The sequence below is a fragment of the Phacochoerus africanus genome, chromosome 2, assembly GCF_016906955.1.
Source record: "Phacochoerus africanus isolate WHEZ1 chromosome 2, ROS_Pafr_v1, whole genome shotgun sequence".
NCBI lineage: Eukaryota > Metazoa > Chordata > Mammalia > Artiodactyla > Suidae > Phacochoerus > Phacochoerus africanus.
In genome coordinates this window covers 259565422-259578979 of record NC_062545.1, presented here as the reverse complement: position 1 = coordinate 259578979, position 13558 = coordinate 259565422, and the positions used below count along the sequence as shown (strand labels likewise).

At 47.1% G+C, this 13558-nt stretch overlaps 1 protein-coding gene across 2 annotated transcripts in view; it reads left to right on the top strand.

Annotated features, from left to right (window-relative positions):
* Window positions 1-13558, top strand: part of ASTN2 (astrotactin 2) — a 912080-nt gene that overhangs the window by 122229 nt on the left and 776293 nt on the right. For both annotated transcript variants that reach the window (XM_047768264.1, XM_047768263.1), the window contains exon 2: window positions 8120-8307. In XM_047768264.1, coding sequence (XP_047624220.1) covers window positions 8120-8307 — 188 coding nt within the window. The remainder of the gene's footprint in view (window positions 1-8119; window positions 8308-13558) is intronic.

The following is a 13558-nucleotide window of genomic DNA, read 5'->3' as shown; positions in this document are numbered from 1 at the left end:
AAATAAGGTGCTGTAGTATATGTATGAAGTAATATGTAACAAATGGAGCTGTGGGGTGCTTACTGAGGATCAAGATTAATGCTAAAAGGTAATTCATTTGCATTATCTCATTTAATTCTCACAATGACCCTATGAAGCAGGTGTTATTAACAATGTTCTCATTTGATAGATGGGGAAACTGAAGCATGGAGAAAGCTCAAGAGCTTGTCCAAAGGCGTATAACTTGAACACAAGGGAACTGGAATGCAAAGTTAAGCACTTGGTCTCTAGAGTCTGTGATCCTATGCAACATGCAATATTTCTTCTTTATGGAAACACAAAGGGGGGGGGCCTCTGGGGGTAACGGGGGGCTTTCCAGAGTGAGGGATGGGGTTTAGGAGGAAGGTTATCCCCAAACTCTGAGAAAACATATTCCGAGTCCTTAAGTTAGGAACCAGCAGAGTGTATGTAGAAGATTACATAAACATTTGATCAGATGTAACATATAAGTGCAAAGAAAGGAGTGAAATAAGATAGGGCAGGGGAGAAATGCAGATGCCAGGCTGGTGGAATTAGGTTTCCCCCTGAGGGGAATCTAGAGCCCTTGAAAGGTTTTCATCAAAGGAATGTCACGGGCCTGTTTGCAAGTTAGAAATGTAAGCCTGGTAGCCATTTGAAGGATGCCTGGAAGGAAGGAAGCCTGTGGGCAAGGCCACCAGTTGAAGCCACGAGATAGTCTTCCTTTTTCCCTTGAGGTCCACCCACCATGCTTTTCCTCCCTTCTGTGTGCCTTGGAAGGCTGACCTGTATGATTTGCTTCACTGGAGCACTCTTGTGTGTTTGGTTGGGATCGGCCCATGTTAGGCACCTGCAGGAGATTAGCAGGTACAAAGAGAGGAAGGTTGGAGCATTTATTACCCCACTACCTCCATACTGGGTCATGCCTTGTCGGTAGTTGGGTTATTCTACTGGATCATACTCCCTGAAGCTGCTGTCTGGCCGCCCTTTTCTGCATTCATGGTTCATTCAGGGTGTTCCCACTCTCCCTCCCCTTGCCCCTTCAGACCTTGAATGGTGATCCCTCCTTGCTGTTGCCTTCTTTGGGGTGCATCATCATTGGCAGGCCTTAACCCTGCCATGATGATTAATTTCCTATGGCAGCTTGCCTGAGCTAACAGATTTCCAGGGAACTGGCAAAACATTACTCCTGGATATACCTGGGGAAGTGTTTCTAGAAGAGATTAGCATTTGAATGGGGAGACTAAGTAAAGGAGAAAGGTCTTTCTCAGTGCCTGTGGAGTCATCCTAAACCTGACAGCTCTAACAGCCTGAACCCAGCCAGAACAGAGACTGGAATTTGAACCCAGACTCTAGGACTCAAACCCAGCCTAAACCCAGATTGGGACTTAAACCCACATTTAAGTAGCTCCTCCTTAGTATCCCATAAGGTGCGTATTCAGATCAGCCAAAGGATCCTCAAACTCCTGCGTCTGGTCTGCATCTGAATGCAGACTTCATCCCATCCCCCACCCAATGACCTGAGACAGTTCACCTCCACTTGTCAAGCAAGCCTGCCTTTCTCTGATGGCTTTCTTGAGCAATTATTAACTTACAGTGGTTTTCCAATGTCCCTTAGGTTTCCCTCTTTATCTATGATCCCTTATGAGGACTTCTACAACTACCTGTGCCTACCCCATCCCCATCAATCCAATCCCTCTAGGGCCTGAATAGAAGTGAAAGGTGGAGGACCAGCAGATTTGCTCTCTGCTTGAGCCTGGACATGCATCCTTTCCTGCCCTCTGACGTTGGTCCTCTTGGTTCTTGAGCTTTGGGACTCAGACTGGAACCATTTCACTGGCTTTCCTGGACTTGCAACTTGAAGATGGGAGACTGTGGGACATCTTAGTTTCCACAGTCCTGTGCCCCAATCCCTCATAAGTATCTTTCTATGTATCTACATATGTCCTATTGCTTCTGTTTCTCTGAGAACCCCCAGATACTTCCAAAGCCTTTGCAAATGGTCCCACTATTCCACATGTCTCATTAACCTTTACTGAGTGTGTCTTCTCTTTTCTGATGAGACCCTGACCAGCACAGAATCATTTGAAGTCGTCCACAAGAGAGATGATAGAGGTTTGCAGTCAGGCAACCACTGTAGAGATGACAATGTCAAGATTGACATTGTAGAGATGACAGTGAGGGGCGTGCACTTGAGATCTCTTTCCCAAGCCCACGTAGCAGGACTTCGTGCATAGAGGTGACGGCCCACAGAGACCAGAACAGTGAATGCAGGGGTGCTTGAACTCAACATCACTCCCTTTCCCAACTCCTCTGCCTATGCAGTGAGTTCATCTCACAGAACCGCCTGCTTTCCCCCCCGCCCCTGGTGAGGCAGAAACCATTTGCAAACTCATCAGAAGCACTCTCTGGCCTTCTGCGAATAATTTGCCGGAGGGTCAGCTGGTGCTGTGGAATCTGAAGACGGGTTAGTTAGCCACTTGGGAGATGTTACCAAGATGGCTGGTGATCAGGAGAGCTCCTTATATTCATAATGACCTTCAGGAATTAAATAAAAATACAATGAGTGCCATAGATTAGGAAGAACAAGCCAATTAAAACCACAACACGCCTTCGGGATTTTTTTTTTATTTCTTTTCCAGGAGGCTGAAAGGCATCTGTGGCTGCTGAGGCAGGATAGAGGTCTTCCCAGAATCACTGATCAAGGCTCATCCTGGTGCTTGGCTTTAGCTGGTGGTGGAGGGGATTTGAGCCTATTGAATATTTCAGGAGTTGCAGCCCATGTGGGGAGAACAGTGAAAGGTGAAAAGGCAATCCCCGTGTTTCTTTATGATTCCAATATAAAACTGAGCTCTTTGGGGTGGGAGGGAGGCAGGCATTGGAGTCAGTCTACCCCCGGAAGGCATGGCACACCAATTCTCCCACTTTAATATCTGCTGTTTCATTTTATATTCATCATGTCAGCATAATCTGCCTTTATGGGAATCGTCTTAGTTCCCGACCAAATGTGTTTAGTCCCCCTTTTGCTTTAAGTTTGATGGTAATATGACTTGAAGACTTCAATGAAATGTTTATATGGAGGGACTAGGGGAAGAGGAAAGGGAAAATGCAATTGGAAAATCAATCAGCAGGGAATTTCAAGAACGAGCCTTGGTTATGCTTCTGTTTCTTTGACCTGTTTTTAATGGACCCAGGACCAGCTCTTGGATGGGGTCCGCTCCGCTGATTGCCTGCTGCATGCTGAATAAAGTATGTACTCTATCACCAAACATTCAAGTGCTTAACTCCGTGTCTGGACCGCATTGCCAGCCTGCCATTCTGCTGCCTTCCTCCTTGTGCATGTGGCCTTACTGCCCTGAGACACCTGTCTCTGTGCCTCCTCCCTTCCTCTGAGGGCTAATGAGATGTCCATCCTCTGCAAAGCTCAAGTTACCACGTTTTTAGAGTAGTTCTTGGTTGAAAGGCTAAGAGAGTCTTGTCCCTCCCTCAAGTTCCCAATGGACCCTTACTTTTTCTTTAATTCCCTAGTGAGACTTAACCACTACTTTAATCATCTTATTATTAATATGTGTAAGTACATGTGTATGTGAGTCTCTGTGTGTGTGTGTGTACATGTGTATTCATCAGCAATTCAGTAATTGTTTTTATTGAGCACTTATATGTGCCCAAGTACTTGAAATGTGGCAGGAAATAAGACACATGAAGTCCCTGCCATCCTGGAGAGAGAGGCATTAAACACATGTTCAAGAAGATATATGCAATAAATTTCTAATAGTGATAAGTTCTGTAGAAAGTGTTTGTATAGTGTTCTCATTGCAGCTCAGCAGGTTAAAAACCCGACATAATATCTGTGAGGATGTGGATTTAATCCCTGGGCTCACTCAGTGTGTTAAGGATCTGGTATCACTGCAGACTTCGCCATAGGTCACAGATGTGGCTCTGATCTGACACGGCTGTGGCTGTGGTGTGGGCCGGCAGCAGCAGCTCTGATTTGACCCCTAACCTGAGAACTTCTGTATGTCGCAGATGCAGTCATAAAAAGAAGAAGAAAAAAGAGTTTGCAAAGGTAGTTCGGTAGATACATCGTGGATGTATTTGAAAAGGAGTATTTTATTTTTTTATTTTTTGGCCACGCCTGTACCATATGGAAGTTCCTAGGCCAGGGGTGGCACTTCTGCCACAGCAGCAACCTGAACCACTTCAGTGACAATGCTAGATCTTTAACCTGCTGCACCATAAAGGCATTCTAGAAAGGAGTATTTTAGAGAAGAGTGGCACAGCTTTTCTGAGCAGGTATCAATTGGACTGAGAAACAAAGGCTGAGAAGAAGCCAGCTCACAAGCTTTGGGTGGAGATTTCCAGAGATTGGACAAAGTCCACAGACTGAGACAAGAGACGCCTGGCCCAAGTGAGGGACAGTTGTGACTCCTGAGGGCTGGGGCACATGATGAGGAGATGATGTAGGAGGGTGGGGTCACATTAAATGGAGAGTGTGTGCATGTGTGGATGGTGACATGGGGCAGGGGTAGAATTCTGCATTTAAGGACCATGAACTTCTGAAGATAAAGCTCTGTCTCCTGTCACTCCATATTCCAGGCTACTCAGCTGCCTGCCATTGAATAGGTCCTCGATAAAGTGTGTTGAGTAACTAAACAAAGAAACACATAAATGAATGAATGACCAAGACCTTCTGCTTCCACAAAGGCAGTTTTCCCTTTGAAGTTTCATGCCCCTTTGCCGTGCCAACAACAATTTTTTGTTTTCTCTCTCTCTCCCTTTGTAATAGAATAAGTCTAGAGCCGTTCTCTGTGATTCAATATTTACTGTGTTTCACACACTGTTATTATCATTTAACGTTTACTGTCTGCTGACTGTGCACTCATCGCCGTAGCAAACAAAGAGCTCCATTTAGTTTGGATGCCCAGGCTAATTTAGTCAAGGAAAAGGAGATGCTTTAAGAGTGACTGGTATATTAGAGATGATGTGGACTGGAAATGTGCAGCATCCAGCTGGGTATCAGTTCACCAGGGACGAGCTCGTGACTAGCCCTCTGTGACCCTCTGTCTTCTCATTTGAACATGGGGATGGCAAGCTTCTTGAGTGATGGGATTTCAGGCACCAGCTGGGGAAGCTCCAGAACTAAGCAGCACAGATTTCAGCAAGTGTAATTCCACTTACTCTGCCGCCTCCTATATTGGGCTGTGTCAACCCAATGCGGCCTGCCTGGGGACTCTCTGCTGATGCTATTTCAGGGACTCTGAGCACCGTACGTGTCTGCGGAACCCACAGCACACAGATCCTCCTTCTTGAGCTCCTTCATGAGAGACAGCTATTTCCATTGGCAAATCCCAGCCCTGGGTTCCCTGGACACCTGGTTCTGGCTTTGATGCCCTGAGAGAAAAATGAGCAAGGTACTGAGCAAGGCCATTTACCATAATGTCTTCACGTTGCCTTGGCCCAGCTGGCCAGCTGCCAGAGGAACTGCTGCCTGGTCCTCAGATGCTGAGGCTGGGAGGTGGGGCGGGCTGGCAGGGGAGGGAAGGTGCTGAGGAGAGACCTGCTTCATAGAAGAGGCACTCAGCCAGTCTTCTCCCACGGGGCCTCATGGCAAGCCCTGGGGGCCCTTTGGGGCCTGAATTCTGGAAGCTGGTGCACTCCTGGGGTGATCTCCAGCCCTGCTCAACAGTTAGTGCAGCAAGAAGCCCAAGCGGGGTTTCACTTGACTAATAACTTACCACATTCTGGCCACTTTGTCTTTGCCTTGGGATGGACTAGGAGACTCTTGGTATACAGCAGAGGATTGGTGTGCATGGGCTTATGCTGGAGCAGGATTCCCTTGGCGTTTGGTTGAGAATAGACAGGAGAGGCAAGGGTGGCAGAAGAGAGTAAAGTTAGGAAACCCTTGCAGTGAGCTGGGCAAGAAAGATGGTGTCTTGGCCGGGGGTCTGCAGTAGAGGAGCTGAGAAGGGTTGCATTTTGGATGGATTTTAAAGGATTTTGCAGTGGTCTGGATAAGGAGTGGGAGAGAAAGCAAGTAATCAAGAATGTCCCAAGTTTTTTTTTTTTTTTTTTTTCAGAGCAGCTGAAGGGTGAATTATATCCTGTCCCTGTTAATAATAATAAATATTAATGGGTAACTTTTTATAACACTATTAAGTGCCAGATGCTCTCCCCGCCCCAAGGACTTTGGATTGTGCATCTGAAGGAGCTGGCATCCATTGGGAATGGATGATATAAAGCAGATATCATTGCTTCATCTCTTCAAGGTGACTCTTTCTTGCTTAGTGTCCCCTGATAGGATGGGGGCTGCAGTGGACATGGGGAGAGGTGACTCGAAGTTCTAACTTTGCTGCCCCATCCATCCTCCTCGATTTCATACATGAGCGACAGGCACGAGGTCTTTGAGGACTGTAGGAATACTGCCTCTAGGTCAGCTCCATGTCTTGGTCCAGAGTCCTAATCCTCAGATGCTGTGAAGGCTGCTTGGCTGTTGATGGATTGCCTCTGTCTCCTATAGTAACTCTCTTGTAGTAACTCTCACTTGAGGGAAGACCTGATAATTCTCTAAGAACTCCATCACCCTTCCCGTTTCTTCACAGGACACACTGAGAGTCCCTGTTGTCCTAAGATATTCCCGGGGACTCATCCCTTTAGTAGACAGCACTGTGAAAAGATTGTGTGATCCTAGTGTAAGGAAGCATTTGGTATTCTATGCCATTATCTTTCTTAATAAGAAACTATGGGAGTTCCCGCATGGCTCAGCAGAAGCGAATCTGACTAGGATCCATGAGGATGCAGGTTCAGTCCCTGGCCTTGCTCAGCGGGTTAAGGTTCTAGCGTTGCCGTGAGCTGTGGTGTAGCTTGCAGACTCGGCTCGGATCCTGTGTTGCTGTGGCTGTGGCGTAGGCTATCAGCTACAGCTCCTGTTCAACCCCTAGCCTGGAAACCTCCATGTGCCATGGGTGTGGCCCTAAAAAGACAAAAAAAAAAAAATTTTAAAAGAAACTATGTTGGTATGCTTATGTTGAATGGAACAACTATTAGAATGATAATTTTTACTTTAAAAGTATCTTCAGGGAGTTCCTGTTGAGCAGTGCAAATGAATCCAACTAGAACCATGAGGTTTTGGGTTTGATCCCTGGCCTCACTCAGTGGGTTAAGGATCTGGCGTTGCCATGAGCTGTGGTGTAGGTCACAGACATGGCTTGGATCCCAAGTTGCTGTGGCATAGGCCTGCAGCTGTAGCCCTGATTTGACCCCTAGCCTGGGAATTTCCATATGCTGTGGGTGTGGCCCTAAAAAGAAAAAAAAAAAAAAAGGATCTTCAGAGAGGAAAAGAGCAAAGAGCAGTATAGAGCAAGAATTAGGAAGGTCAAGGCAGTTACCCTTCAACTGACTAGAAAGTCCTAACTTCCCATTGGTTATATGAAAACACTGGAGCAGGAGAGTGGGTTTTCAAGTATTTTTAAACCATGGAAACCTTTGTGTCAATACTCCTTTGCTCGAGAGCATAGTGTATCCACTATGAGGGAAAAAAAAAAATGAGCTGTTCAAACTTATGCAGGGGAAATGGCTCAGAACAACCTACTTGCCAAGCTCCATTCAGTAAAGAGTGACCCTCAGGCATCTCAGCTGGGCTGGATGTCATTTAGGGCCTCCTGGCTCTGAGGGTCTGCATTTCTACCATGAGCAGTTCCAGCTCAGCTTCTAGAGAATTCCCACGTGGTACCCATCTCCCACTCTTCTCACAGCTGTCCTCCCTCCCCTTCTTACAGTTCCATGGCCTCAGGAGAACATAAGCACAGTCACCCCACCCCACCCCTTGCTTAGGTCCATACCCCTGCTGGAGTAGAATGAATTACCTTCTCCTGTGTGTTGCTGTCTGAAGGGCTCCAGGCAGCCCTTGGTTCGAATCCTGCCTCTGCCACTTGGTTGCTGAGAGAGGACCTTGGCTACAATTGGCTCATCTGAAAATGAAGTGGTGATCTCTGGGCACCAGGAAAGGGATCCTGGTGCAAGCTAGGTGCCTTCAGAGCCCCTGGATATGTGTGGCTCCTCTTCCTACCCCGGAGCGCCGGGGCCAGGCGTCCCCTCACCAGGCGCCTTGGGTCTTGTCTTGCAGAGATGTCGGGCACGGCGGCGGACATCTCGCTGGTGCACTGGAGGCAGCAGTGGCTGGAAAACGGCACCCTGTACTTCCACGTCTCCATGAGCAGCTCTGGGCAGCTGGCCCGGGCCACCGCCCCCACCCTGCAGGAGCCCTCGGAGATCGTCGAGGAGCAAATGCACATCGTCCACATCTCCGTCATGGTGAGTGGGTGGGAACTCAGTAGGGAGACTGGGTGCTGATGGGGCGGTGGAGAGACGGTGGGAGGAGGCCAGGGATTGCCGGCTGGGGGAGGGAAGGAGCTGGCTGAATGTGAGAGGTTAGGACGATAAACGGAAGGTCAGATGGATTCTGTGGTGTCACTTGGACTGACACATACTCATCCATCACCTGTCAGCTGTGACAAACTAATTGTGCTTCAGAGAAGAAAATAAAGGGGCTTCAACTCCTTGGCCTTTTGGCCAACCTCTCTGGGAATAGCAGTTTAACATCCGTCACGTGCTGGGCCCACTTCACCCAGGGCTGAGGGTCAGCACTCCAAAATACAGCTGGCCTTTCCAAGAATGACTGAGCAAACGCAACTGGAATGGGGCTGCCCTTTCCCAAGCGCCCTTGATGTGCCAGTCACTTTAACCCTCACCACACCCCCTGCTGTGAAGACGGTGCATGGTGGCCACTGGATAGAAGCTCCTCCACTACCCTCACTTGACCGTTGTCAGTACTGAGTCCGAGGGGCAGGGAAACTTGCCCAAGGTCACAGAGCCAGGTGGAGACAGAGCTGCTCTTGGGTATTTGAATCTGCACGTGCCTGACTCCAAAAACTGAATTTTGTCCTCTACCCTCTGTTTCTCCCAGGACAGGGGTTTATTGATCCCCATGCGTCCTGCACTGTGCTGGGGATGCTCATGGACATGGCTTCATTGCATCCTCACCAAGAAGTCAGGCGCGTCACCTCCATATCACAGATGACGTGGCCTTCCGTCTCTGTTGGCCCCATGATCTGGAACTCTCTGAGGATGCTGCCTCCTCACAGAAGGATGCTAGGGCAGAAATCACTTGAATGGGAGTCTAACATGGACGTAGACTCACATGAGGGATTTCATTTAAAAGCTGTCATGAAGGGCTTTGCACATTAGATAGGAAAAAAAGAATGAAAATGCAGAATGCACAGGGTCGAATTGGCTCAAGAAGAGATCCGATCGTAGCCATAGCTGGCACCCCTCTCGTGCTTTCCCTCCTCAAACCACTCCGACATCATTGTCTCCTTTTCCCCTTTAGCGCAGCTCTGCTGGCTGCACGAGGGTACGAAATGTTATTCTCAACCTATGCGTGACAAAGGTATGCTCGGAGAGGTGAACCGGCTGGCCCAAGGCCACTCAACACAGGAGGGCTGTGACCCAGCTCTCAGTGCTTACCAAGAGCCTACAGTGGAGCAGATCTTGGCTTTTGGTCTCTGTGCTTCCTGGTCCGTCTTCAGTCTGCACTGTGAATTAGATATTCTTATTAGGGCTGAATTAAGTGCTTGGAAGTTTTCTCTTTTTTGGAAAAACACACACATATCCCAGCCAGACAGCACTGTTAAATTTGGACCTAACGCACGCTCATCACGTGGAGGAACAAATCAAGGCCTTTGTGTTATTCATGGAGTGTGATAGACTTTTCCCATTTTTATATTTAGCGAGTGGTGCAGCCACATGCCAAGCCAAGTGGGTGCCTGCACGCTCACTTTGGGTTGCAGGTCCATAAGGCATCATCTCTGGGTCCTTTCTGGGTTCCTCATGGGGCCTGGGGCTCCATCTGATGTTAAGAAGACTTGACAGGGTGTGACTGCTCATCTTGTAATGTCAAGGGAGAGACTTGGTTTGGACTAGTATTTAGCATTTTCCGTGTTTTCAGCAAAGCAATTACTCGTATATGTCCTTCTGGTAACCCAGTAACCCAGATAGTATTATTTCATTATCAGTGAGTCCTGCATAGGCTGTTCCTGCCTCCATATCCAGTCTTAGTTCCACTCAATCAGACTCTCTCCCCAAAGACTGTAGTTGTTCCTTACTTTTTTCTGCTCAGTGAGTTAAGCTTGGAAAGAAGGACTTGCTGAGCCCAGATGTCTCTCAATCCCTGTAATTTGGGATGTGGCTTGTGGGGTAGGTTGTGCAGAGGTTGGCCCTCTCCAGACCCTCCCTGCCCTCAAGCTGGAGTGGCCCAAGGATACCACCTTGTGGTCCCACCAGCCCTTTCCCCCTTCAGTGCTCCAAAATCTTGACTTTCCTGTCCTCACTTTACCCTCGGAGAGAGTCGTGTCCAGGAAACACTAGTCCTCTAAATAACCATTGATGGCAGCCCAGCCTTTCAGAGGTGGGACATGCCTCAGAGATGCTGCCCTCTCTGTAGAGGTAGGATGACATGGTTATAACCATAGATACCCGCACCTGAATACCTGGGTGCCTGGGTGTAAAGGTCCACTCTGCTGCTTTACACTCTGGGTGATGTTGGGCAAAGTATTTAACTCCTCTATGCCATGGTTTTGTCATCTATAAATGAGGGTTATACTAATGCTTGTTGTGGACGAGAACACTTGGATTAGAGGAACTTGACACATAAGGGCATTAGTTTTATCACTAGGTACTTTTATTATGGAGACATGGTGATGTATTATACCCTTTCATTTCACACAAAGATAAACTGAGGTCCAGATACAGATTAGGACTTGTCCAGGATCCCTGCACCCCAGGGAGTGGGACTTGGCCTGGAGGGCAGATCTTTTTGTGGCTCAGACTCTGCCCTTGCCATTCTGGCCACAGGTAATTCAGTAAGAACAAAAAGAGTGTCAGCTTCTCCTCACCCTCACCTTCCTAATCTGTAAAGAATGTTTTGAAAATTTATGTATTTATTTTTGGCTGCGCCCGTGGCATATGGAAGTTCCTGGGCCAGGGGTCGAATCCTAGCCACAGCTGCAGCAATGCCAAATCCTTAACCTGCTGTGCGACAGTAGGAACTTCTCTTTTTAATCATAAAAAAAATTAATCTTTTTAATAAAAAATTCAATCTTTTAAACCCCAAACATTTAAAGTGGCATACGTGGTGAATGGGATCTGTGTCCACATTTCACAAATGAAAAATCTGAGACTCCGTGAGTTCAGTTGACTTACGTAAGGCCATATGGTTAACAAGAAGGCACTTATGAGACCAGGCTTTTCCCCAAATCCCAAACTCCTCTCACATGGCTACTCAGAACCCCACAGCTCTCCTTCTGTCAATTTTCGCCTTGTTTTCATCTTTGGTGCAATCCGAGTTGCTTTGTGAGAAGACCAAATCATCCAATGAAATCGCAAGGAAATCTGGAGGTCAGGTCAATGTTTTCCATCCACTTTCCTCAGCAAAATGTCCTGCCCACCCATGCAGGGCAACCAGCTCTGGCTCAGTCACTGGAACCTGCTACAAGCCATGCCCGCTGGAGTGGAACCAGCATGCTCTTTTGGGTTTGTTAAGTCCTAAGTTGGGCATCTACTTCATCCCAGAAGGTTGCATCATCTGACTATTAATATCTCCAGGGTCACACGACAAGGAGGTACTCAGTGAACCCCTGGGCAGAGAAAAAGAGTAGAGGGTCATTCCTCTAGCCGGAGGGCCCAGCTTTAGCTACTCTAGGCAGTCGCATGCCTGCTTCTGCCAAGCAGGGGGCAGGAAGGATGCAGAGAACAGAACAGAGGTTCGGAACACTCAGTCTTTCTTGATTCCTGCTTCCTGATGGTTTTCCTCTGGGGAGTCACTTCTTTGAGCCTCAGTTTCTTTATCTCTGAATCAACTGATCATACCAGTCGCACAGGGTTGTTGAGAAGAGGGAAAGAAATATAGAAATAGTACCTAATATCCAGTCTGGCAGTAACAGTGACTTTTACTATTACCATTGTAGTAGTGTTTAAAGGGCTGGAGTGTTGGAGTAAGGAGACCTTGGGTTTAGCCTTATTTTTGCCATTATCTTCTTATCTGATCTAGAGAAGTATTCACAATACCTGACATTTATTGTATATTTACTATATGCTGGGTAGTAAAGTTTTTTTATATGCATTATTAAATTTAATCCTCACAGCAGATCTTAAGGTGGATACTATTATTATGTTTATTTCATAGATGTGGACTCTGAGATGTTAATAATATCAAAAGCTATCGGTGTGAGTTGGTCAAGGTTAAATGGTAAAATCAATATTTCATTCTAGAGAGGTGGACTGCAGATCCTTGGCCCTTAAGCTGTATGGCAGACCACCATTTCTCTTCTCCCTGCATTAGTAGCTGGCTTAAATTAAAAAATATGATGGACGCATTCATACAAACACCTTATGCGGAATCTGTGGTAATGCTAAGGGGGGTTCATGACTTGGCAGTCAACTGCAAGGTTAAATCTCTATGGTTGGCTATTGGTTTTATGACCTTGGCTAAATCAACCTCATCATCTGTGAAGCTGGGGTAATGTTTCCTAATTCTTATTTTTGTTTTTTTTGTTTTTTTCCTAAGTAATGAAGGAGATCACACATATAATGAAAATGACGGCTAACTTCACTGAGGACTTCCCGTTTGCCAGGCACAGTCGAGTGGCAGCATGTGCATCATTCCATTTAACTCTTCTGATCCCTTAGTAAGATAGGTACTCCCGTTGCCCTCATCCACAGATGAGGAACCTGAGAGCTGGGGAGATTTTATAACCTGTTGAAGCGCACATCACCAGTGAGGACCAATGAGCGTTCCAGTCTGCACACATTAAGAGTCTTTGCTCTGGACATGATTCTTCACGGTGCAGAGCCCAGGATTCAGTAAGTGCTCACAAAGTGGTAGCTGTTACTAAAATGTTGGCTGTAGAGGAGTTCCCGCTGTGGCTCAGTGGGTTAAGAACCCAACACAGTGTCCACAGGGATGTAGGTTTAGTACCTGGCCTCGCTCAGTGGGATAAGGATCTGGGGTTGCCACAAGCTTTGGTGTAGGTTGTAGCTGCAGCTCTGATTTGACCCCTGGCCTCCAGGAACTTCCATATGCTGCAAGTATGGCCCTAAAAAGAAAAAAAAAAAAAGTTAACTGTGAAGACATCAGTGATGAGGACTCTGGCCAAAATGTTTTGAGCAAAAGGATGAAAGGAAATGGTTGATTTGATGTGTGAGAACAGAAAACCTTTGAGGACACTTTTCTTTCAAAGGGATCATCCTACAGAAGATGCCACAGATTTGTACTGATGGGCCCCAGCAAGGGTGAGGCTACAGAGGATCAAGTTTGCAAAGTGTCTGAGCTCTCCAGCCGTGGAGCAGACTGAGTCAGAGGGTAGTGAGTTCCTTGTCTCTGCGGGTATGCCAGCAAAAACTAGAAGCCCTAGTCATCTGGATTTTGAGAGACGTCACAGTTAAATTAGATGACTGTTGTAGTTCCTTCAATCTTAGAAGATCTGTGATTCTATGGCATAATAACATA